Source organism: Colias eurytheme, chromosome 7 (genome assembly GCF_061535395.1).
Source record: "Colias eurytheme isolate Ceu_HAF_F1 chromosome 7, ilColEury1 Martin Lab GWU primary, whole genome shotgun sequence".
Lineage (NCBI taxonomy): Eukaryota > Metazoa > Arthropoda > Insecta > Lepidoptera > Pieridae > Colias > Colias eurytheme.
The window spans coordinates 2,817,916-2,845,910 of NC_142986.1; the positions used below are offsets into that span (position 1 = coordinate 2,817,916).

Genomic DNA, 27,995 nt, shown 5'->3' on the forward strand with positions numbered 1-27,995 from the left:
ATATTATACTATCAAGGATGGGTTCATCAACGCTTTGCTTCGGCAGACGCTGTTGAAGTTCAGCGGTGTTCTCAGTTCTTGTAGTTCACATCAGATAAGGAACGTTACATTGAATTTTGAGAAGCAATTTGAGTACCTAACATCACTGTTGGGTGGAATGTACGAACTATTTTCTCTACTAGCTGTGCCCGCGACTTCGTCCGCGTGGAATAGTGACTGCATAGTAGTTACTAGTTACTACTTAACACTCAATTATTGAGTAAACAGTAAACACGTCTTGAAACAGGTACTATCATATGTACAACTAAATTATAAGTACTTACAGATTATTATACAGTTAAGAAATAAAATAAATAATAACACAAAAGAACTGCTAGTAAAATTTATTACTAAACTGAGCTATAAAACTTAGGTAGTTACAGAAGAGTTCAAAATTTCCAGGATGTGGTTTTTCTCCCGCTCCCATATCCTTCTACTTTCACAGACTTTCAACTTTTCCCTTTCACCCCTAGTAAATGGCAGAACCGATTTTGATCTAAACCATGTCTAATCATACCTATAAATGTATGTAACCAAGGAATTTAGGTGGTTAATAAACTCCAACGTTCATGGGGAGATATGATGGTGGAATAGTCGCTTCTTCATCTTCAACACATAAACAGATTGGATCTCTATTGAGAAAATACACACTGCCAGAGTGTTGATTAATTAAATAGGACAAGATGAAAAGCCCGTTAATAGATCCTTACTACAATCTTCTAGCTTAGGAGTTCCTGGTGGGGCGTTTGTTGAACATCCATTGACATCACCTCCTTTACACGATTCTTTAGTATCATCGGGGTTGATTCTATTATTACGACCAGTATTTGTTGCATCAATCACTTCACCAGTGATCTGATGGCCATCACATTTTTCTCCGCACTCGTCACAGGCAGCGCCGCTCGAACCCCTTCAAGAAAAAATCACAACATGATGAATATCCTGTTAAGTCACATTCAAATTATCAATTTTATCTCAACATATTACTCGTGGACTTGTGAAACAACACCCAAGTTTAAACAACAAACTTTTGCGACATTGAGCTTGAGAGCTTCCAAACAAAATTACAATACATTAACTATACAACAGTTCAAGAAACTGTCAGGATAAAATAAATTTAAAACTTCACTTACATTCTGCACCGACGATTGCGGCAAATACCACAACTACTTTTGCGTTGAATAACATGCTCATGCGTTTCCCAAACTAGAAGGAAGATTTTGGGGAGCTACTCCTCTTTTATACCATTTCTTATCACTTATTCATACACGCATTCGGACTAACGATAAATCGTTTTAATTGTTTATTATTTGGTTAGTTAAAGTATAAACAGACGTTCGAACTGGTGCGACCGGACCACCGTACTCGTGCGGTGCGATCGACTCGCCACACGACCGCACCGCACCTAGGGTTGCCAGTATTTGATTTAAGGGTTAACAGCATCAAAAATACGAGTTTTAGTTATTTTTTACGGGAGATAATTAAAACAGCAATGTTAAATAGAGAAAATTTATTTTTGGCATTTATATTTGCTGTTGGAAGAAACAGCTTTTAATAGCTCTTCATTTTCTAAAGCGAATGTATAAAAATCTTTGCACGATAATTTAAAATTACATTTAATTAATTTGCAGCTTCGCCTTTACAGTTTCAATATTCAATCGGTTTCGGCTATCCGTCCAGGCATTGCCGCACAAAGAAAATATTCTTTGTTTAAAAATTACGATTAAATTTACGATTTTTAAAAAAACATTTAAAATATTGGAATTTTCGCGGCCGACTGAGCTAAATAAATTCGTATAAAAAAATAGATACACTAGTGACTAGATAATTTATTACGTTGCTAATATATGAAGTGATTAAAGGCGCAAATTATCCCTTTTTGAAATTTTCGATATTGTCGATAGAGGCGAAAGTATTGTAATTTTTACTGATTTTCGTTTTTATTTTTTTATATTATATGCAGGCGTTAGTAGAAGCTCTGTTTAGTACCAAAAGAAACCTTGAACTAAGTTCAACATGTGACAAAAATACCACATTCTAGCCACGAAGTTATTACGAGATATAGATTTTCAAAGAATGTCAGGGTTGTCCCTAGTAAACAAAATTATATATATCATCTATCTATTACCAAGTTTTTGTTTATGTTTTAGTCGTTAGCTGTTATAGTCGATATTTCAATATATTATTATAGGTACTAGGTACTTAATCCTTATATGTAATAAATTAACGGAACAAAAAAAATATCTTAGATTTATAAGACAATTCAATAATATTTATTTATTTATTTATTTATTTATTAGACACACCAATAATGACTCAATTACTACAATTTACAGATACATTAATAATTATTTCATAAACTGAATTGGCCATAAAGCAGGCGTATACAACAATTATAAAAAAAATATGTCTTAAAATTTTTCAGTTTTAAAAGTCTAAAAATACATAATCAAATTTATCATCCATCGACGAAAAGAATAAATATAAAACATAAAATTCATCACATAATTAAAAATTTATCAAGAATACATCAAATTAATACTACAATGATAACATGATTAAAATTTTGTAATTTTAAACATCCATGAAATAAAAAATATATAAAATTCAATTAAAACATGGCAATTCAATTAACACATAAAATCTAAGATAAAATACAATACAAATTAATAAAATATCAAATTAATACAAACTAATATAACATACACTATACACTATATAACATATCAAATTAATACAAATTAATCTCCTTTTTTTGTGAATATTTCGAGCATTGATCATAGTAATCTCATTAAAAGTCAAACCGAATTCTTTGAAAATCTATTTCTCGTAATAAATTCGTGGTTAGAATGTTGTATTTTTTTCACATGTAGACCTCAGTTCAAGGCTTCTTTTGGTACAAGTACAAGTACAAGTTACAACCATTGAAAAGAAGAAAACGAAGAGAAAAGAATGGGCAAAATTATATTTAAAAGACAGGGTTTCATTCAGACATATGCAGTCATATCATAAATCTTTGTAGAGTTCTAAAATTTATATTATTAATCTTTTTTCAGTATTAGCCACGTCATCCGACGCCATCGCCATTGATAACGATCGACCGACGTCCGTTTTGTTTGGCGGTAGAACTGTGACTAAAGCTGTAATAAGTATATAGTCTATGACTAATGCGCTGTCCGGTGCGATCGCCCGTCCACACGCGCGAATTTGGTACGGTCCGCACCAAGTTCGGAAGAAAAAACCATCGAACCAACCGTACCGTCAATAATAATAATTATGTCCGGCGGACCACTGTACAATAAGATCGAATATGGTCCGGACCGCACCAAGGTCACGGTGCGGTCCGTACCAAATTCGAACGTCTGTTTATACTTTTACTGGTCATGAGTCAGTGAACTTCCTGACCTAAACTTACTGATACGGTTGCCATCTGACGAAATTTGAGGCAATTATTGGATTTCAATTTTTAAAACACAATTGCACAATCAATTCCAAGAACATCAACTAATGATAATGGGTTCCAAGCTAAGGTTCCAAGTAATAACGAATAATGGACTTGTTTTGATTCTATTTAGTAGAATAATTTTCCTTGTTATTATGCAAAACATAGAAACATTTTTTTGAAAACATTATAATAATTAATAATTAGCAACAAACATAGCTGATTATGGAATAAGAGCTAGCGCACACGAGCAACTTTGTCTCCGCAACTATTTTGTCTCTCTCATCAATTTGTATGGGGAGTTGCGTCGCTACGTGCGCGCACTTTCATACTAGACCATAGGTGGGAGAGACAAAATAGTTGCGGAGACAAAATAGTTGCGGAGACAAAGTTGCTCGTGCGCGCACTGTCTAAGGAATTAGGATTTATAGTAGTGATGTAACGATACATGATTTTGCCGATAATCGTATCGATACTGATACCGATATTTGTGTTAAAAATTGGTGATACCGTACCGATACCGATATCGATGGCTTTTTAGAAAAATAAATAGTGAATTATGCATAAAAGTTACCAACATTTAATAGAGACTCAACTGTAAATCGTATTTTTTTAAATAAAAATGCCAAATCAAAAAAACTAGAAAAACATTTATTTTAGTATAATTATTTTACAAAGTCAGTTAAATTTTAAGTAATACACATAATCAGTAATCAAAGTTTACTATTGGTAGAGTCTTTGACGTGACAACGTCTTATAATTCGATAGAGCCGGTTGCACGCACGAAAAAACATGACTCATGCGGCGTTACCTCGCTCTGAGGCGTTCCATGTGGCTTGAAGTGCAAGCGAGAGCGCGGAACGAGCGACAAAGAAGCACAATCGGACGTTGTCACGTTCAACTATCGTCCGTAAACCGACTTTACAGACAACCAATTTTTTTCAGAAAACAAAGCGCCCGCGCGCGGGCGACCTCCCGCCTCGTTCATTGGGCGCGGTTTTTTGAATTGTTTAATTTTGATATCGGTATCGGTATCATTACATCCCTTATTTATAGTTTTGAATACATGTGGAAGCTGTTTGTTTCAGCGAAAGATACTAGATTTAGCGGCCTACTTATATTCACAAACTTCACATGTTATTCATGTGTCTGTTTAATACACTGAAAGTTCTGAAGAAAATTAAATGATAGTTATTTCAATTCATTATTCAAAAAGCTATATATATAATGTAAAATGTTAAGTTATTGTAATAAAATAACACTAAAAATGAAAATCGAGGTTAAGCAAGGGTCATAATTTAGATGGGTGACCAATTTTTTGCAGATTTGTTGTTCTTTAGCCTGTTTGTACGGAACCCTCAGTGTCGCGAGTCCGACTTGCGCTGGACTGGTTTTTATTAATATGTACTAACATCGTATTCAATTTCCAATGATAAAGTATGTGTATACAAAATATCTATATCGACAAAGTATGTGAATACAAAATATATGGATAAAGTATATGTATACAAATTGACTATGTCCCATCTCTAGAACATTTGGTGACCTTGAATTAGCCAATGAGAATGCAGCGCCCCGCTTCACCATACTTCAAATTATTGACAGATAGGGATGGCGATTCTTTTAAAAAAAAGATCGATTTTTAAATCGATTCAAATCGTAACTTGATAAATCGATTCATAAACAAATCGAGGTCTAAAAAATCGATTTCTAAAAAATCTATTTTTTTTCAAATTTGTATTTACAATGTAAATATAAATCCATTTTATGAAAAACAAGAATAGTACCATAATAAACAATCTCTGGAATCTCTTATCAGTAAAATCAGGATTTTTTTAGTTCAGGGAATTCGATAGTTACAATTATTTTTATTACCATGACAAAATATCAGATCACATCTATAAGGTACTACACATTAGGTACACATAAAATGGTGTAAAGTAAGAAAATATTTATTTTCTAAATGTATTTGTTACATTAAAAATTTAGGAGAGTAGATAACATAGTATGGAGTTCCCAAAGCTTCATATCTAAGCTTTTTAAAAACAACAATTTGTCAAGTCTACTGAGATCCAAGCGGTTCCGCTCATCACTTGCGTAGTTACCGGCAATCGAAAAAAGGCGCTCACGGGGAACAGATGACCCTACGGGCGACGATACTCATATACATCACGGCTATTGAGTGAACATGGTGATATAGGTAAACCAGAATCTGATGGCAATTAGGGAAATCAAAATTTAGAGTGTGCAACCCTCGGGAAAATGAACTGAACGATCTTGATACTATTATTTTTTATTTTGTCCTCGATATCATTAGACACACTACATAAGTGGACAATACTGTATTTAATAATGAGATATCCACTCAATATTATGTAGGTACACACTTAGGAACACATATTACTTTTATATTGGTAGGTAATACATATTATTATTTACACATAATATGTACCTATATTTGTATATTCATTATTATTATGCCATGTGAAAATATAGATGTAATGATAATGCAGATCAAAACTAGATTGCTTATAATTTTTTATAAAATAAAATAAAAATAAAATAAAACTATACATATTTATTTTCGTAAGTATTAACAAGTACACACATTATAAAATTGAATTGGACAGCTTGGACTTGACGAATAGCCGTATTGGAAACTCCTGTAATAAGTTTTCATAAAATTATATTGTAATCAACAAACAATATTATAGTTACCTACTTATAATATTTTTAATTTAAACTTTAAAGTATCAAACCGGGTAAGTCGAATTTACCAATAAAATCTTCAAAATTGAAAATTGTGATGTGTTTGACCATTCTTCATCGAATATTTTTCTATACACATTATAAACAACACCTCTGGCTTGTGATCGCACAGGCTTTTTCGAAATTTTCGAAGATTTTTTAGACAAAATCCTAAAAATTATTCATCAACTGCGAAGAAGACAATAATTTGACAACCAATTTGATAGTTGTCAAATAAAGTTGCCACATGAATTTCTTTTATTTCTTAAATATAAAAATGCCATCAGATTCTGGTAGACCTAAATGGGTGCACTCACACACATCAGTCACCGTCAAGTCACCGATGACTGATCGGTGACGGTTTGTGTACGTATCCACAAACACCAGTCACCGTCATGTTGTCCGTCAGTCACGTCGCCGGTTTGACTGAATCATTGAACACATACATCAGGTTAGTGAGTGATTAGACGTGTGTCACGCTAGACTCTAGAGAACATGTAGCAATTGACGGTAGCACGACGCTGACTGAACTGAGACGTGACGGCACCGGGTGAGTGGGGATAAAAGTATGATACATGTATGGAAAGATTATTTGACGTGCCTGACCGGGGACTGATGTGTGTGAGTGCACCCTAAGGGTGCACTCACACACATCAGTCACCGTCACGGCACGTCACCGGACAGGATTAAAAAAAAATATGTATCAATAGTTCTAGTATGACTCTGTTCCCACACGACAGTCGCCGGCACGAAATCTATCAGTGACGTCCCCGGTCAGGCACGTCAAATAATCTTTCCATACATGTATCATACTTTTATCCCCACTCACCCGGTGCCGTCACGTCTCAGTTCAGTCAGCGTCGTGCTACCGTCAATTGCTACATGTTCTCTAGCGTGACACACGTCTAATTACTCACTAACCTGATGTATGTGTTCAATGATTCAGTCAAACCGGCGACGTGACTGACGGACAACATGACGGTGACTGGTGTTTGTGGATACGTACACAAACCGTCACCGATCAGTCATCGGTGACTTGACGGTGACTGATGTGTGTGAGTGCACCCTAATACAGTTTTTATAGAAATATTAATTAAGAATTCCACATAGTTATTTCAATGCTCAAAATAGATTATTTTCATATAGACTAGAGTAGATAATTTTTGAAACAAAAATAATCGCAGTCGGATGAAACCCATTAGAAAAGGAGGGGAATATGATGAAAATAAAAGGAAAAATAAATTACGGTCAATCCGCGTTCGGGAAGTGGGAGGGGGGAGCTTTTAAGAGAAAAAAATGGTTTCTCTCAATTTTCCGACAAAACTACAAGTCCTACGGAAAAAAGATCTATTCCCGATTCATCCGGATAAATTTGATTAAATATTGAAATACCTATGATATTTTCCCCATTCATCCGAAGAGTAAATGGTATGTCCGATTCATCCGAGAGTTTTAAAGATAGTTATTAATAAAAAAAGTGATGGAGGGTTGACAAATAAAACAAATATTTTAATTATGTAAATATATATTATTTCTTTGTAAAACTTTAAATAGTAAGATGTAACATATAATATAACACCAGTAATACAGTACCATAAAAATCAACTTTAGGACTTATCTATTATTCTTCCTGTATAGGTTTGATACATATAAATCTGGATATACAACTATTTGTTAATTCTTTTTTAAGCTGTAAACAGTAACAAATACAATATTTAAATTACTACATTAGTAATAAAGTGTTACAAAATCAACTTTAATGCCTATTGCCCTTTTTGTAAGTATAGGTTTGATACATACAGATTTGGATAATAATATTTTTTAACTAATACACTCAAAAATCAACTTTAGGACTTATCTATTATTCTTCCTGCATAGGTTTGATACATATAAATCTGGATATACAACTATTTGTTAATTCTTTTTTAAGCTGTAAACAGTAACAAATACAATATTTAAATTTTGTAATAAAGTGTTACAAAATCAACTTTAATGCCTATTACCCTTTTTGTATAGGTTTGATACATACAGATTTGGATAATAATATTTTTTAAGTAATACACACAAAAATCAACTTTAGGACTTATCTATTATTCTTCCTGTATAGGTTTGATACATATAAATCGAAAGCCTATGATGTATAAATTTCAGACTTTAATATTAATAACTACGTTAAGTTGCAAATTTTTTCTAAGCAATGACCCAAGGTAATTTCACAGTTTTGATGCTGCGTAATTATATGAGCGAGACGTTTATCAAAATCTATGACATTTTTGTTTCTATATGAAATTGGAATACCCTGTTCAAATTGTTTTATTTTGAGATCAAATTCTTTTATATTTTTCAATAGGAGATCTAATAATTTAATAAATGACGGTTTTGCATTCGATATTCCTTTATTTAACTTTGAATGCCACCCTTCTAAATGATTTGTGGTCCTGAATCTTTCACCGTAGAATGACCATTTTCCGAAAAAACTAGATTCAATCCAGGCGTTCACAAAGTAGTCATTAAAAGCTAATATTTGCCCGTTATTGGAACAATCTTCCATTATATATAAATAACCATCACTGATTAAGTGTTGTGGCAGAAGTGATAAAGCGCCACAGATTGCAACGTGAGCTTTATGTACGGGATTTTTATTTAATTTTAATTCTTTTGCTTTTTTTCTTAGAGCACTTTTAAAATGAAAATAACAACCTACAATTTTACAATTAGGCATTATTTTTTGCATTGCGTTCATAGCTGCTGCCTCGTAATCAGATTGAAATTTTTTTGGATTCCAATCCGGCACTTGCGACTTTATTATTTGAAAAAGGATTTCATAAGTAGCCTGTTTCTTATTTAATAATAACGCGTATACCAGCGGGACAACGTTAGATGTTTCTTCGGAACTACCCAAATCTCCATGGATTGTGTAAAGTTGGTAGAAGGGCTTAGGACATATTTTAAACGTACCATCTGCAAAAATATGTTCAACTGTTGCTAGTAAGTGCTTCGCATTATGTGTTCCAAATACTATGATTCTGTTCCTTTGGTCTGTATAGTCAGCCAGCAATATTTTGTCTTTATATGCATCTGGGATTTCAACGGCAGAAGCAGTTTGAAATGTGGTTCTTTTCACTCCCAGTGCTTTATTTCTGGAATGGTATAAACTGTTCTTTATTGATGTAAACTTCGGTATTGTTGCTACTAGGTCGAGGCCAAAATCAGCGAGCGAAGACATCTCATTGTTGAATAACGTTGGTATTGGGTCTGATTTCGTTGCAGCTAATTTTCGGCATTGGTTCAGTTGTTTCTTTATTATGTTGGCAGCAAAATTTGGTTGGCATGTATGAGGATCATCACTCACAACTAGATTGTTTTTTGTGACTACACGTCCACGACATTTCCGAGTTTGCCACTTCACACAACACCAAACAGTTGTACCGTTTTTGTTTTCGCGTTTTTTGTTATGCTGATAGCCACCACGCAATAAAAGAAGTCCTCCTCGTTCTGATTGCTCAAAAACTAATTGAGTCTGACTGGAACTACTAGGTTCACAAGTAGAATCCATGATAAACTAATCCAAATCGTAGGCAAAACAACAAATCCGATCACGAGCAAGGGTCAAATGTTCAGAAAGTGATTACAGTAAGTGATAGTAGAGATGTTTCCTGATCGCGAGCGAAAAGTCAACTAAATTTTCATTTATGCAAAATATGTGACATAATTTTTAAAAAGAAGGGTGGTTTTGCGTTATGATGCCGACAAAAGCAAAGTTAAAAACTTTTTACATTGTCTTTTTAAAATTAACAATTACATTTAAATAACAATATTTTAACAAATACTAATCCATTCCGAAAACTCTCACCAGTGTTATCTATCCCATCATAAAACCCCTTTTATGCAATATAGAGCTCGTATTTTTAAATACCTACCTGACGCTCTGTAGCCCTTTTGTTCGGTTGCCGACTGCAAAATTCTCGTAATAAGAACAATTGGTTAGGCACACTTATTAACATTTTTTTGTTAATATATAATGGAAGAAGGGAAAAGGTATTATAAAAATATGGTATCTACCTATATATATATATATATATATATATTTTTTTTTTACAGGTTGGTCGTGTCACCTGACCGACGACAAATAAAAGATTTTGAATATTAGAAGATATTATTTTTGTAGTAAGTAGGTAATGTTTTTCTTTTTAGTTTTTTTTTGGGCATTTTAGATAATGTAGGAATAGATTCGTACAGTTTATCTTATAAAAATAAATTTAAAAAAAACCGACTTCCAAAAGGTAAAAATAATAAACCTTCCCGACTTCTAACACGTACTTAGAAGTCGGACAGGTATATTCAATTCACTTTTTAGTGTTGTAAGAAGGGTACAACACGAAATTTCAAGCGAGAATTCGTTACGTATGTAGGTACTTCTTCTTCTTTTAAAAGTCGGTTAGTCTCTATCTACATTCGTATGCAAAGTTACAACACGATACGTGCAGTAGAAGTTAGTGTACATCGTCTCGCAAGTTCGAGAAATCGACCGATTGTCTCCGCCTGGAAACTACTGGATCGATTTCAAATATTCTTGAAATGGGCCCACTCGGAATATATTTCGGGTCGAATGTAAAAAGAATCACATCAATCGGTCAACGCGTTTGGGCGCTATCGATGTACAAACACACAAAAAAACACAACTCGGCAGTTGAGACCCTCCTCCTTTTTGGGAAGTCAGTTAAAAAGTGAAAAAATATTGTAAAAAAGTGAGTACTTGTATTTATACATACATATAATTTGTAATACCTAATACAGTATATTAAAAATATGAGTTAATATATTTTAAAATATTTTTTCTGCTATCTATACTTTTTCTTGTCTTATTTAAGGATATTTTCATGCCGGATGAAAAGGGAATATTTTTTCGGATGAATTGGTAATTATATAATTATAATTTGGATTTCGGATGAATCGGGAATATTTTTTCGGATGAATCGGGAACTAAAATAATTCGGATGAGTTTTGCGGATGAATCGGTAATAGATCGGAAAAAAGTTCAATGGCAAAGTTGTAGGTAATTAAAAGTTCTACAACTTTTGTATTCACAATTTTTTCACATAACCTCAAAATTTAGGTGAAAAATTCAAAAAACCAAGTTTTTGGTCTTTTATTTTTATCTACTTCAAAATTTATAATTTTTTTTTTCTACGAAATTTGGTGGAAACTTTATTGTGTCTCAAATACACTGTAATTTATTTGATTGAAAATATTTATTTTTTCACCTTATTTTGAATTAATAGGTACCAAAAAAATAACCAATCGAAAAGTCAAAATTCAATCGAAAAGTCACGGCCGTCAAAATATCAGCTTTTTTCAAAAACTTGGGGAGCCTTTTATTCATTGAAATCTCTACTTTCATAATATGGTATAAAAAAAAATAAACACCACCATAGTAAATGTTCTCAGGAAATGCATACAAACAGTGTGAAAATGAGCTTTTACTAAATCAGGCACACTTCTCGAACTACCTGAAATGTTTTTATCGACATCATTTTGCTTTTGAATATGCTGTAAAATATTATACTTAGAACAGATAATTTTTTTCTTTTGAAATATTACCGAAAAGCCGATACAAGAGAAGATATAGAGTAAGCAAATTTAGTTTATTGTTGTATTCTGAAAAGGTGATATCAGTTAGTTTTTAAAGTGAAACTTTTATTACATCGTCTCAAACTTTTTGGTCTGTGTAGCGCATGTCGCGTGACGGTCGGCTGCCGAGTAGGTATAAAGCAGTGTTCGGAACCGTACGATAATTATCGTACAAATACGATAATTTTGTGCCTAAGTTTCACTTTTACCGGGGTTTCATAAAACCACACAACATTTTTTCATTTCGGCTTGGAATATTCTGGGACGTATATATATATATCTACCAGAAAAATTAATTTTTAGTGGGAAAAAGAAAACTCATATTTTCGTCTTAAAAAAATCTAAAGGTGATATTTTTTTAATTTTAAATAATTTGTCTGTCGGATCATAAGATGTCCTCATTTATAAATTTTGAGGCCGGATATCAAAGTGAAAATTAATCAAAATAAAAATAAAAAAAATGTCATGTCTTCATTTTTAGTAAATCTACAGATGATATATCTCGGATTTTATATATTCTTGTTTATTTGTTGTATATATCCCATATATCCTCATCTTTAGATTGTTTTTATCCGAAATGGAATATCAGGCATGAATTATTCTTTTTTTTATTAAATAAAGAAAAACATATTATCAAGGCAATTCAACTGTAATTAATATTCAACCCTGGCGTATTCAGAAAGAAAGCTTGAAACTTATAAGCGCCTATAAGCGCTTATCGGCGCTTATAAGCGCTGGTAACCCGCGCAGGAAAATATATGAACATGCGCTTATAAGCGCTGATAGGCGCCGACAAGTTTCAACAAGTTTCAACAAACTTGCGCGCTTATAAGCGCTTATAAGTTTCAAGCTTTCTTTCTGAATACGCCCTTAGATTCAACCCATAATAAGAGAAAATTATGGAATAAAATATTTTCAGTCTTTATAACATAGCCCGGTCAAATTAGACCTTTGCAATAACAATAATTCCTACAGAGCCAAATATTTATATATATTTTTATTTTTTAGTATGAATTTTCATATTTATAACATTGATGTCAAATTAATATTATCTTTAATATCAATAGGATGTTATTTTTATTCAGTAAACATTCTAGTTAGTAATATGAAAATGTTTTCTTAATCAACAGGAAGTGTTTTATTTCAGAAAACTTTATGGTACCTACTTTTGACATTAAAATTTACAAAGGCAAGAATCTTTAAGGTTTTGCTCTCAAACTCATATAGAAATCCTAAATTTAGTCCATAATCTATTTGCACACAATATTATCAAACAAATCCGATCACTATTTTTGTTTGAAGGAAAATAAAGAGTGACTTAATATCCAAAAAAATATTTTGTGTGCAATAAAATATAGGTCAAACTTTACATATCAAAAAATAAAAAATCGCATAAAGCTGAAAATTGGTTCGAATATTCACATTCGTAGTTATATTAAATTAAATATAAAAAGTCCCCTGCCATCCGGTCCTTGAAAAATGAAGAATGTTACTAGGTATGCCAAATCCCTTGAAATTGTGTCTCAGTAAAGCCTGTATGTATACAAATACACTAGTTTTTGTCGTAGTCAAAAATACCAAGTAGTTTTGATTTTATACGCATTCAAAGTTTCGAAAAATATCGAGTCCCGCTAATAGTCACGTGACCGCTTGTGACGTCACGTCACAACGCACCGCGCGGCCGCGTCCCCGCGCGGTGTGTATAAAGCAAAATTACCAATCTTCTATTGGATGATACGTGTAATATTCAAGACCAAATCTAAAAAATAAAATATATATCAAACTAGATGATATGTTCAACGATTCTGTTTAATCAAAAACATAAAATATTAAAATTTACTCGATAAAAAAAAATCACCAAGTTAGCTCTAATTTTCACACTTTTACGTTTTCTACTTGACATGGTAATGATTTTTTTTTTCATAAACAATTATGTATATTAAAACATTTGCAAGATATTTGTCAGAGCATTTTGTGTAATTACTTTTAGTTTTGGTTTTATCTGCGATAATAATAAGTAATATATATAAATATAATAAAGGATAGGTGGCGCTACCGTCACGTAAACATCTGATCGGCGTTATAAAATGTTTAAAAATAAATTTAATAGTAAAACAGTGCTAAAACTAAGACTCAACTAATCTATACGTACCCAATTAGTGTGTATATCGTTTGCGCTAACTATACTTTTAAATTCAGTGAGATAAACTATCATACAGTTGCAGCTGGGACAAAGTGAACAGTGATAATAATATAAAGTTGGACAATCCACGGACATACCTCAATGAAGTGAAAGACAAAAAATCCAAACAATCCAGGAGCATTTATAGTGATATCTATATGGACAAACAACCACTCAACATAAAAATACAGTGTTTAGAAAATAATTATTAATTACTTAACGAAACGGTTAATTTTCACTACATTGACAGATGTTTGAATACTTTTGATATCAGCTGTCATAAACAACGTAAACAACAGTCAAAGTCGTTAATAAGAGACATCTATCGTCCTTTTCAACGAAACAATTTGAGCCACCTTTCGGCAACAGGCGGAACTAACTGAATCTATCGATACTACAGAATATTATCTTCAACTAGTTTAAGATACGTACACGAGAGGGCGCAGATATAAAATTTCATTAGTGTTAAAACATAAAATACTAAAATCTAAGATTAAAATTGTAAAAGAATTGTCTAAAAATGTCTGACATACAAAAATTATTAAATCAATTGAGAGCAGATATAAGAAAAGATTCAAACGAGTCTTTAAAGTCATTAGAAACAAGAAAACATTAACACTAATATGGATAAAAAGTTTGACGTCATAAAAAAGGAAATAGAGGACATTAAATTACACAACACTGAATCAGATAGAAGATTACTGGCATTAGAGAAGCATATAAGATACAGAAACTTAATATTCTTTGGCGTTGAGGAACGGGAAAAATCTTACGAAGATTTGGAGAATTCTATTTTAAAAATAATCAACAAGGATTTGGCATTGAATTACGAAAACAGAGATCTAGAAATGGTTAGACGTATGGGAAGCAAAAAAGAAAATAAAATAAGACCAATAATAGTTTCATTTACAACCTTCGGCAAAAAACTCGCAGTATTAAAACATAAACAAAATTTAAAAAACCACGGAATGTACATTAAACAAGACTATCCTCCACAAGTGTTAGAAGCACGTAAGAAACTACAAGAACAGTTAGAAAAAGAAAAAGAGAAGGGAAACAATGCTTATATTCGACATAACAAACTAATAGTACATCCCCATAAGACCACACAACACCAGTTCAATACAAATATGGAACAAAACAAACAAAAAAAACGGGAACTAGAAATCACACCGCCAAATCCAAAACATAACATCCAATCCAATCCAACACAAAATACCGAGCCATCAACATCTAAAGGTCATGTGGCTAAAAAGAACAAAGTAACAGGACATCAAAGTCAATTAAGCAATTTCTTCCATAAACAAAACAATCAAAATAATAATTCAGATACTGTACAATCCAACTCGGACAACGAATAGCCAATATCCCTCCTCCAAAAGAAACAAACTAATACCACCTATTCATCCACAAAATATATTAATAAACAAAATGATAAAATAAAACACATCCCTCCCCCACAACGGCTTGTCACCGCGGGGGCAGTAGACTCTCACCCTCCAATAAAACAAAAATATTATATAGCTACATTTAATCTAAGATCATTAGCTAATGAAACAAGAATACTAGAACTTGAATTTGCTTTGTCGTCTATTAATTGGGACATACTCGGAATTTGCGAAGTTAGAAGAGAAGGATTAAAAATTGAACAGAGAAGAAACTACGTTTTATATTACTACGGCATGATAAAGGGACAGAAAGGAATAGGATTTTTAGTCAAGAAAAGTTCAAATACAAAAGTTAAAGAGTTCCAACCTATATCAGACAGAGTTGCAATTCTACATGTGGATATATACCACACTTCCTTTTCCCTTATACAAGTCTACGCGCCGACCGAAAGCTGCAGCGAGACGGAATTAAAAAACTTCTACAATGATCTGGACATAGCTATAGAGAAATGTACCAATAAGATAATTTTAATGGGAGATATGAATGCTAAGATTGGTCAGACCAACTCGTACGAACATCTTGTCATGGGCAGCTTTGGGTATGGCAAGCGTAACAAAAGAGGACAAATGTTCATAGATTTCTGTTTGAGGTATAAACTTAAAATAGTAAACACACTTTTTAAAAAACCTGAGAGACTTAGATGGACTTGGCTCGCCCCAAATGGAAGAACAAAAAATGAAATCGACTACATAGCTACCAACTGTCCTGGAATTATCGAAAACTACAACGTACTTAGTAAATTTATACATCCAAGTGATCACCGAATCGTAAGAATAACACTTGATCTTGGCAGAAGAAAAAAATTAACCCGAGCTCGTTTCAATAACACGAGTTCTTCAAAGCTCAACTTTAAAAATTTTAAAAACAACATTTTAACACTCAATATCACTAATAATATTTGTGTTCAGGACTTTTATAACACCTTAATAAATGAAATAAAAAAATCACTAGAACGAAATTCACGAATACGCGAAAAAAGAATTGAAACTGTAATGACAGACGAAATAATTAACATGAAGAAAGAATTACACAACCTTAGAAATACAGAAAACAAGACAAAAATAGAAAAAAAGAGAATTAGCCAACTTTACAAGACAATAAAAAGAAAAATAAAAAGCAATGATAAGGAACTTAGAATAAAGACCTTGGAAACCTTTTTAGAAAAGACAGGAGGTGTCAAAAAAGCATATAAATCACTCGAAATTAAAAAAGATTTACTGTCACAACTTACCCATCCTTCAGGTTCCTCAGTCTTTAATCGAGCAGGAATACTGGATCTAGCCACACAGTACTACAGAGACTTATATAAAACTAAGACCATACCAACCAAGTTGGATTCGTACACTACCTACTTGAATAACGATCCAATACCTGTCTTTTTGAATGAAGAAGTAGAACAAGCAATTAAAAATCTAAAGTCTGACAAGAGTCCCGGTGCAGATGGAATTACCAATGAGATGATAAAAGCAGGTTCTTATATGATGGTCGAGACACTAACAAATTTATTCAATCTGATTCTCTCACAAAATGCAATACCAAATCAGTGGAAGGAGTCTGAAATAGTTTTAATATATAAAAAAGGAAGTCCAAAACTAATATCTAACTACAGACCTATAAGCTTAATATCATGTCTCTATAAAGTTTTCGCATCTACCCTATTACGACGAATAAGCCATACAATAGATGAGAGCCAACCGGTAGAGCAGGCTGGATTTATGTCAAAATTCTCTACAGTAGATCATATATTTACATTAAAAATAGTTATTGAGAAATGCGTGGAATATAACAGACCCCTATACATATTATTCATAGACTACTCAAAAGCCTTTGACTCAATATTTCATGACTCTATGTGGGAAGCTCTTCAAGCACAGGGTTTAGAGGCTGGCTACATCAATCTTCTAAAAGAAATATATAGAGAAAACTATGCAAGGATAAAGTTGGACACAAATGGTTCACCCTTTCCAATAGAACGTGGTGTTAAACAAGGAGACCCACTCTCACCAAAATTATTCATTGCGGTACTTGAAAACATATTTAGGAAACTTGATTGGGCAGACAAAGGCATAAGAATAAATGGAAAATACTTGTCCCATTTACGGTTCGCAGATGATATAGTGTTACTATCAGAATGCCCGATTCAGCTTCAGTCAATGTTAACCACCCTCAGTGAACATAGCAAAAATGCAGGATTAGAAATCAACTATGACAAAACACAAATTATGACAAACAGACAGAAAATACCTTTATATGTAGACACAAAAGAACTGAAATATACAGATGAGTACATATATCTGGGTCACCTTATCTCATTTAAGTCCTGCACAGAGAGGGAGATATCTAGAAGAATAACTATGACATGGAACAAGTACTGGTCTATGAAAGACATATTTAAAGGACCAATACCAGTACGCTTGAAGACGAAGGCCATGAACAGCTGCTTGTTACCGTGTCTTACTTACGCATGCCAAACCTGGCCACTGACCAAAAAATCTCTTAACCAATTAAGAGTCTGCCAACGAGGAATTGAAAGAAGCTACATGAATATTCGATTAAAAGACCATATAAAAAATACATCAATAAGGAAAGTAACAAAAGCGAATGACGTCGGTAATCATGTTCTTCGATTAAAATGGAGATGGGCAGGACACAACCAAAGGCAAAAAGATGAAAGATGGTCAACGATCATTACAAACTGGTTTTTAGCGGACAGGAGCCGAAAAAGAGGCAGACCCTATAAAAGGTGGCAAGACGACATTGTTGGTGTAGCGGGGAACCACTGGGTAAAACTGGCTAATGATAGGCAGAAATGGAAGATTTTGGAGGAGGCTTTCACCGCACAAAGCGGTCCTTACAATATAGAATAATAAGATAAATACTAACATAGAATAACTAAAAATGTCACTAACAATACACATAATTATATTAGTTTTTAAGGTTTTATTATATAAAGTATTTAGTATTAAGTTAAAGTGTAAATTTTTTTGTAAAAGTAAGGAAATAAAAGCTTATATTATATTATATTATATATAAATATATATACCCTGTTTTTGTTTAATTCTTCCCCCGACCAACTTATATTTTAGTATAGTTCTCCATATCATTCTCAACTTAAAACAAGAAAAAATCTTACTAGCCATCTACCTATACTTAGCCCATACGAGCAGAGCAGAAGCACAGTCTAGTATACAAGTAAATAAAAACAAAACAATATATACAAGTAAATATAAACTGTATATTAAAACTTGTATAGAAAACAAAGGATAACGCAAAACAGCTGCAATGTTCTCAAAATATATATGTATAATATGTATGTAGCTTACGTCCTTTGCAACTATAAAAAACAACTTATCCGGCGAATTGGTAGTTGTATTTTTACATTTAGGAACAACACATGATTTTCTGGTATTTGGATTGGACATTTTTAAAAGTATTTAATTATAATTTCGACGGCACGGGCGCGCGATCGCTAGCGGACTGAGTGAGCCAGATTGAGCGTGTTGTAGTGTGACGTCACACCATCACCGGGCGTTTACAACTTCTTTTACTTCTAAATCGGAAACTAATTGACGTATCGAAGTAATTTTTTCACTAGTATTATTTATTTTTGACAGAGAATATGGAGTGCTAATAATCAAAATTAGTGAACATTCTCCATTATGGGAACTATATTTTCTATCACCAAAATTTATATTTGTCATCAAGTTGTATCACCTAATAAATAGATCTATCACCATGAAATATTTTCGTTCTCAGATAAACAAAAATTGTTCCCAGGTATGAATTATCAAATTAATGTTAATAATTAATATATGTGTAAAATAAGAGATCGATAACCAATAAAATTATATTGCATTACATGAATATAAACTTCGTTTTTATAATAACAGTTTTGTTACTTAAATAATAGCTCTGTCATCTGTGCTCAGAATGGTAGATCTGTCACCAAATAAATCGATTATCGATCCCTGACTGCGACTCCTTTTTATTTGATATTTTGTCACCAATACAGTAGTTAACATTTTATTTCGTTCAGATATTAAATTAATAGTATTCGTTACCAATTTAATACATCAATTTATAATTTTAATGAAAAAATGATCAAAGGGGCGGAGACAAATTGGCGCGCTTTAAAAATTGACCAATGATGACCAAATGATTATTCAGTGGTTATCATTTTTAAGAATAAATATTGATTATTTTAACTTTAATTAAGTGTTTTATCTACTATTCTGCTAGCCATAAGCCAGCTATTTTAAACCAGCGCTGATTGTTCAGTGGTAATTATTTTAAACAATAAATATTGATTATTTTGACTTTAATTGTTTTATTTACTACTCTGCTAAAAATTTTATTTAAGTAAATATAATTTATACTACCAGTGGAAATTTAGAACCTTGGGAGTCTAGTTAAGTAGCAGAATCTTTTGGTTGAAACGATGATGACAACCCTAATTTTTTAATTTTCTATTAACATAATATGATTTATTGGTGATCTCTTTAAATTAGTTTGCTTAAATAGGTACTTATTAGGACACACCTATTATAATACATACAAAAACATTTATTTGGTACTAGACCTTATATCTCAGAATTTTAGGTGATTTATTGTGGAACTGATTTTGCATTGTTTGGTGACTACATTTTGGTGACAGATCTACTATTTTGAGGACAAACCCTATTATTTAAGGGCTTGGTCTAGTAGTGCAAACAAATGCATCCTGTCATCCTATATGTAAATAATACAAATGTACTAAGGGAAAGTTGCTCCACTTAATTTTTAAAAATTAAATCATTCGTATGCATAATTTAATATTCGTAATAAGTACCAAAAATGACAATTTGAAACAATTTTCGTGAAAATTACACCGGGTGATTTTTTTTTATCAGTACACAAAATTTGCGAATACTTTCTATTGATATCTTCAACTTCATGTTTATATAACTGATCAACTTTTACAAAGAAATTTGGACGAAATATAAAAAAAAATAAGCTTTCCATACAAAATGCAGAACTCTATACATTTTTTTCGACCTAAGTTTCTTAGTGAAAGTTGTTCAGTTTAACTAATAAAACGGATAAACAAATTTTGTATATAATAAAAAAAATGTAATGTTTGTGTTAAATGAAAACAAAAGATATTTATTTCTGACTAGCTTCCGCCCGCGACTCCGTCCGCGCGGATGTCAGTCTTCGCGTCTTCTACAGATTTATTATAATATTATGTGTAATATATAGATTTATATTGATAAACCTAATAAATCTTTTGCTAGCATTCTGATGCTTTATCGGTTGCACTGGATTTATCTCTTTTTTTTCAATCGCTTGAATGATATAGGATGGGTCCTTGATGGGCATCGAATGCTGAAGTCTCGAATCAATCAATTCTGACAGTAGGCAATTTATGTAAAATCTTGATAATGGTCCATCATTTTATTTTGCCTAAACGTTACATACTTTTTTATAAATTCTATTTTTAACGAATGATTCACTCCAGTCCAAACAGCAAATAAGCAGACTTCTGCTTCTGCAACGTTTAGTTGTCCCTGAATTTAGAAAAAATAGTCATGATTCTTATCTATGACAAAAGTGTTATTTTTTGCATTGTATTTCAAATATTAAATTTTTTTTAACCGCATCTTCCGCATTCATGTCTTTTGTCGGAATTAGACATTTAACTTCTACTAGTCCCATTTTCCCTTTTTGATATGGGAGTGTATAAAGTAAATTTTTTAGATATTTCTCGTTATACTTATAAAAAGTTATTATTGTCATTTTGCTCATTAGGTAAAGTAATTTCGATATCAGTTTTAAGTTTTTTGATACCTGCAATAATAACGTCATAATCGCCTGCACATACTTATCGATTACAACCTGTATACAATCCACCATCCACATTCATAATGTTTTCCTGTCCTCCTCTCCTTTACGCTGTTCACCGATACATTTGAAATGAGTAAATCTGCTACCACTGAAGGATGTTTCATTGTGATCAGCAAATTTTCACCACTGTTGTCGATTATTTGTTTTTCATTTTTAATCAGCAATTGGGAATCATCAGTTTTGTTTTTTGCAGATTGGTGATGTACCCTAACAATACGTCGAAAAGGGAAAGCATCAACGAATTATCGTTTTCGTCCTCTTTTTTTATTCTTCGCGTCTCTGTTACTTCTGTTTGTTTAGTTCTCAACACCCACTGAATTTTCTATGTTATTGTGATCTTCCATTACATCTGAGTTTTGATGATGTGATGATAATCCATTCGTTTTAATATTGGTACTTAGAGTTGGTAGACTAAACTAGAAATGGCGGACTAAATTTGTCAGCGCGTCTGTAAGATCAGAATATAAAACCAACATCCTGTATTTAAGTTACAAAATTAATAATCAAACAACATGCCGCTACGTTGAAAATGACTAGAAGAAAAAATTAAAACACCTCGCATCAATTTTGGAGTAAACAAATCATTTTCCCCGTATGGGGATTTCCCCGGATGAACTTGGGAAGTTCAAGTTCTCAATACAAGTTTATATTATATTTCGTATTTCTCAAACGAAAAATAAACATTTTTGGAACTTCAAAAAAATTATATTATAAGAAAATTTATGAGCTTACTTTAGTTTTAAAGAAATATACATCCCTTTACTGACACCCCGTAAAATAAAGAAATTGTTGCCAATCACCTTTGCAATCTATTTGGTTTAATTAACTTTATGTTCGAAGATAATTTTTTTTTCTAGTAGTTACACGCGTATTTTTTTCGTTTATTTTCCATATCGAAATCAAATGTTTAAAAATACGAATATTTGCACAAAACTAAGATAAAAATAATCAATTAACAAAAATATTAAATTTAATGAAGTAGAGCAACTTTCACTTCGGTATGAAGGAAAATCGAGCGTAGAGCACACGTCAGAACGCTCCGGCCCAAGGAGCGTGACTAAAGAAATTCGCTAGGATTTTTCCTAATTATTTTAAATATTTTTTTAATATTTAAGGAATTATCAAAATTCAAAAAAAAAATTTTTTTAAAGGATTAATCTCATGGGTCTTCAACCAACTCGAATAAATTAATGGAAAAAATAACTTTTAGCAGTATTTATCAATAGATTTTGTAAGGCAAAAAATGGGAAATTTAATGAATTTATAACGTTCTAATTAAGAAAATCATAAGTTTTTCGGCAATTGTGTTCAGCAGTTTTTAATAACGACTATATAAGGATAATAATGCGCTGATCAGATTGTGTAAATTGTAATCGGTTGCAACGTAGTGAGTGCACAAACTTAGCTCGAAATGTCTTTGGGGGAAATAGACTTATCTTGAAGGCCTGATTAAGGTAACATAAAGTAACTTTATAAATGTGAAAAAATTCACGCGCATTGCGTATATAACACTAAATGATAAACAAGAAAAAAAAATTCAGTTTATCATTTCATTAGCCGGGAAAAAATTGTCAAATAACTTGTTGAAAACGCAATTTTGCCAGACTGCAGCCTTAAGAAACACAAAACTAATTAAATTGGTGATAGCTTAAATGATACCCAAAAATTATTATTTAAAAGCTCGCATTTTATATCGCAAAGCTATTTACGTTTGGCCGCGTAATGCAATCACGCTTAGTTTGCATTACCTAACGCGAAAGGACGACGCATTCGTATTTTTTGTGTAATAATTTTATTATACTTACTGTATGTTCTCTAATGGCGCGCAGAAACTATTTTGTGTATGGATGTAAATCTACATCGAAATCCCAGAAGTTATTAAGATATTTTATTTGTATCTATAGAATTTTAATCAAATCTGTGGATATGTTGTTCTCATTCTTGTCTTATCAGATTGTATATCCCAATGCGAATGCATTACTTAAGTTAAATGTTGTAATAGACAATTAAGAACATCCAAAAGTGTCACGTAAATATTTAGCAGTGCAATATATGTAATTATATATTTATGAACAAATAATTACATCAGATTTAATAATCGCAATTATTTTGAATGTACATATGAATAAATGATTTCATCATAATATACTAATCACAATTGTTTTTATTCCCATTTGTTGCAACCCTAGCATATTTTCGTGTGGCAGCGTAAGTACCTACCTACGCTGGTGGCGGCCGCGGCATCGCGCGACATCAAAGGCGTTTCTTTACTGTAGGAAATATTATTGTAATACTGTGGCTGTACCCAGTAAAGGGCGGCAAATTTAAAAAATATGGACCTGGTAACATCGGCTTTAGTAGGAAAAAATAATTTTGATACTTTTGATCATAGTATATAGGTACATTAGGTACACAACACAGCAGGATTTAAACGTTATTAAAGCAAATGATTTGAACCACAGTTTTCAACAAAACTGACAACTACGCAGAAACGCCATGATGACATTCCATAGTGTGGCTGCTACAAAAAGCACTGGGTTCAGCTTTGGCTGGCCAGATTCTATATCATTCTAAAAGCAAATGAAATAGGTCAAGTCGTTTTTGAGTTCATCCGTTACATACAAAATTACAATAATTTATCTTCCTAAATTATAAACAAAAAACCTCCTAGCAAATTATGTTATATTTTATAATATCCATAGTGACTATATTATAGTCCTTGATCATAATGATCCAGTGATTACGGATTTGCAGCGATCACATTTCATTTGTTTGTGTACTTCAATAATTAAAGGGAGGATCAGGGTGAGGATATAAAAATAAAAGATAAATATCGTCGGTACATAATTTATTTAATGGATATGTACAAAGACAAAAAGATTTTTGACAAATAAAAATTTTGGCAATAATTTTTAACAATAGCAATAAATATTAATTAATTGGTGTGTCATTTGCAAGCCGGCGAAAATATTAACAACAACAACATTATACTTAAATTATAGTTCGGACATACCAACTTAAGCTAAGTGGCGCCATCTTTAGTCGCAGTGACTAACTCCTTGCAATATGTTAGAATTATCAGCCAATACGCAAAAATGACGCCGTAAAATTCATAAAACCATCACTCCAAATAAAAATCAACAAATTACATTATTTAAAGTGTTTTCGTTTTACGAACCGATCACTATAGGAAATAAGAATAACAATTTTACTAACCTAAATAAAAAATAAATTAATCGTTAAATTATTTAGATAAATGAGCCGCGTAACAATTTTAATATCATATTGATATAACTCTTCAGAGATATTTTGGAAGCATAAACAATTTTTACAGCAACTCCGTTTAAAACGTCGCCAATACGAATATTGTTTAAGGTTACACAATTAAGATAGCACTTATTAAATAAACCGCAGTGTATCACACATAATATAAACCTACGAGCAAAAATCTACATTATGTACTAATTATTGCTGTAAAATTTTTCCTCTACATTATGTTTATAACATCAAAAGAAAGGCTAAAAGGCGAGTCGTGTCCAAAAGCCACTCCGTAAACCCGTAAAGAGACACACAGCAAAACGTATATCGATAAAAGTTATATCTAAAATTATTATATTTTAGTTGCGTCGACTTTTCGACACGACCGTATTTACTTCTACGAGAAAATTATGGGTAAGATGGAAGACGCTTCTAAATACAGCAAAAATGTATGTAATTCATTTTAGCATTAAATTATATCTATATCACTTATAGCCTAAAACTATGTGTTTAAATATATAAATAGTTATATACTGGTATCTATTTATTTGGATTTGCTTGCAATAGGATTTCTCATTTGGCACAGGTGATCTCATTTAGATATGAAAATATCATATAGCCATCGCAAATCAGTAAACATAAAATGTATGCACATGAGTTATGAACATAATTTATTTTCTACTAATAAATAATATTGCTTTACGATTCAGTCGTTGCCTCAGTCTATTTATACTTTCTACTACTTTTATTGTAAAGATACAAGAGCATCGTATAGAAGACGCGAAATTAGTATTTATTACATGTTCAATTACGCTTACTTTAAAATTGTTAACATATTTGACACACACTACGGCTACTACACTTCAAACGGTTATTATGCAAAGAACAAATTCCAAAAACTTCGAAAAGAGCTAGTCATGATAGTGTCAAACGTTTTATTATAATTCCGCTGCCTTTCTTTATAGACATTTTTACAAATTTATATTCGAAAGCGAACGATTCATAAGAAATTGATTTTGTAGAAGAATAAGAAATACGCGATACAAAGCAGGCACTTGGTAGCTTTTTTCAGAGTATTGACCGATCAAATTTCCGTCTCGAAATATCAATCTCCGTATACCTTAAAGATATATTTGTAACAGATGAACGACCGAGAAATATTTTGAATGACGTATCGATAGTATGAAATGAAACGAATATTTAAAGCGATGACAGTAAAGATCACATAGCTATGAACACAAAACGCTTTGCTTACAGCTAGCTACGAAATATATTCTATATACATCTGTTTATATATAATTCACAGATCACACACAGTACTCTTTATAACTAGATTGCTCAGTTTTGTGTGGGAGTGTAGCTAAACCGGAATCGATAGGACAATTCAATTTTTATCATGATAAAAGAACGTTTAAACATTGCGAAAAAAAAATAAAAGCGTTATTATTTTTTCTAATTTTATTGTTATTTCGTATCGATTCCGATTCATTACATCCCTTATTTAGAATATAGTTTTCATTTCTTAAAGTACACTTATCAGCACGAATCGACGAAGCTACATATCTAATCCCCATACCTCTCGCTAGTGGGATAGGGCAGACATGTTTTCCCATATTCTATTAATTTTCCTTTTATTACTGGCAAGAAAGATTAACTTTAAATACCGGTATTGCGTTATATAGCTATTAAAGTACATAACAGTTTCCAATTCCCATTTCTATAACTATTTAAAAACGGTCAAACTAAATGCAACGTAATCTACATTATCATAAGGTTTACTTTCGATCACTGTTATATAAAATATATAATTTGTATCGTCTCTATTATCTATTATATACTATTGAAGTTAAATATGAAATTGAGTAACTATTATAATACTTTATGGCAAAATTACTATTAAATCGAAGGACCTATTATTATTATTAAGTGTTTCTAGAACTGTGATGCATTTTTCTCTGAAAAGAATTGAGTAAATAATAAAAATATATGAATTTTGTACCTATGTTATAGTTATATTTTCTTATTAATTATTATCTACTAATACATATATTATATGTCTGTATCAATGAAAATGAACATGTCTTAACAGGACTAGAGAATGGTAAACGTTTTATTTATTATTAGAGGCGGCCATTTTGAAGCCAAATATTAGCGGACCTTTTCTATTGAGACTGACCCAAGATATACTTTTGAATGTCATGTTTAAAGGCCCGTCATCTATTATGCCGAATTAACATAACTCTGTCTCTTTCTTCGCATGTAAACGTCGTATAATAGAGCGAGACAGGAAGTTTGCCACTAGCCAGTATTCCTTCTCGCTCAAACATATGAAATTTCTATACGATAGAAAGATTTAAAGCTATCAGTTATTACGAAAATAGTCAAATTGGTATAATTTTGTTCACACGTCAAAATTTATTGGAATATACAAGGCGTTTATCGAATTAAGGGCCGATTTTTCAATGCTTGGATAAAACTTATTCGTCGAATAATGTACATAACTACCATTTTAAAAACGTATTCTTATTGCCACATGTGACATTTTAATATTATTGTGTTATACTTTATTGGAATGATAAGTTTTATCCAAGCATTGAAAAATCGCCCCTAAATGGGAGAAAAAATCCATGACTTTTAGTCCAATATTTTAATAATTTTTTTAGTTACATTTTAATAATGTAACATCACTGTGTGAATAGGCTAAGCCTGAGTTGGGAAGTAATAAATTTAATCATGACCTAACAATAATTTAGAATGTTTATATGTTTGAGCAGTTAACAAGGAAAGTAAAACTAAAGGAATAAAATTATAAATAGATGTGAATGGGAGTATGTTATAACAATATTATGGCATTACATTGCTAAAGTGAGGAAATTAATATTAAAATATCCGTAAACAAAACCTTACAGATTATTACTCTATTAAATCATAAGCTAAAATTTCTTTATAAAAATTGTCTACATTTGAAATGATGTCGGTAACTTATAATATCATCAGAAATTTTAAGATTTATATATTTGTTTTAACCTGTACAATGCAATCATAAAAATAAATATTGAATTTAGCTATTTATCCAAATGCCACCCTGACAATAAATTAACTAAGTAATAAACTAAGTATTATCGACAAAATCAATACAGAGGTGGTGAACCTTTTACTCCCGTAAGATTTAAAAGTAAAAAGGGGATAACCGTAAAACTATAGATAAATGTTTTTACAAACGAACATACAGAAGTTGAGTGAGATAAATGTCTTAATAAATATACTGCAGGATTAAAATCTACTCTTGTCGCGAGGTTGACAACCCCTGCATTGTTTATCTACATTTGTACCTAAATTTCCGTACTTATGTATTTGCAAAAC

The 27,995-nt window shown here is 31.8% G+C and overlaps 1 protein-coding gene and 1 long non-coding RNA gene across 2 annotated transcripts; both read right to left on the reverse strand.

Annotated features, from left to right (window-relative positions):
• Nucleotides 1-368: 368 nt before the first annotated feature.
• LOC149906929 (uncharacterized) lies at nt 369-2,163 on the reverse strand. Its single transcript, XR_016456954.1, has 2 exons — nt 1,173-2,163; nt 369-949 (listed from the first exon to the last, which is right to left on the reverse strand). It is a non-coding gene; the product is annotated as an uncharacterized LOC149906929 (long non-coding RNA).
• Nucleotides 2,164-8,240: 6,077 nt separating this feature from the next.
• On the reverse strand, nt 8,241-9,825 carry LOC149906930 (uncharacterized). Its single transcript, XM_090103980.1, has one exon. The coding sequence runs from the start codon at nt 9,783-9,785 to the stop codon at nt 8,397-8,399; it is 1,389 nt and encodes a 462-aa protein (XP_089960106.1). The 5' UTR covers nt 9,786-9,825; the 3' UTR covers nt 8,241-8,396.
• Nucleotides 9,826-27,995: the final 18,170 nt, after the last annotated feature.

Bases quoted from the DNA above. Each gene is read 5' to 3' on its own strand.
- LOC149906930 (XM_090103980.1), bottom strand. From the start codon at position 9,785: ATGGATTCTACTTGTGAACCTAGTAGTTCCAGTCAGACTCAATTAGTT.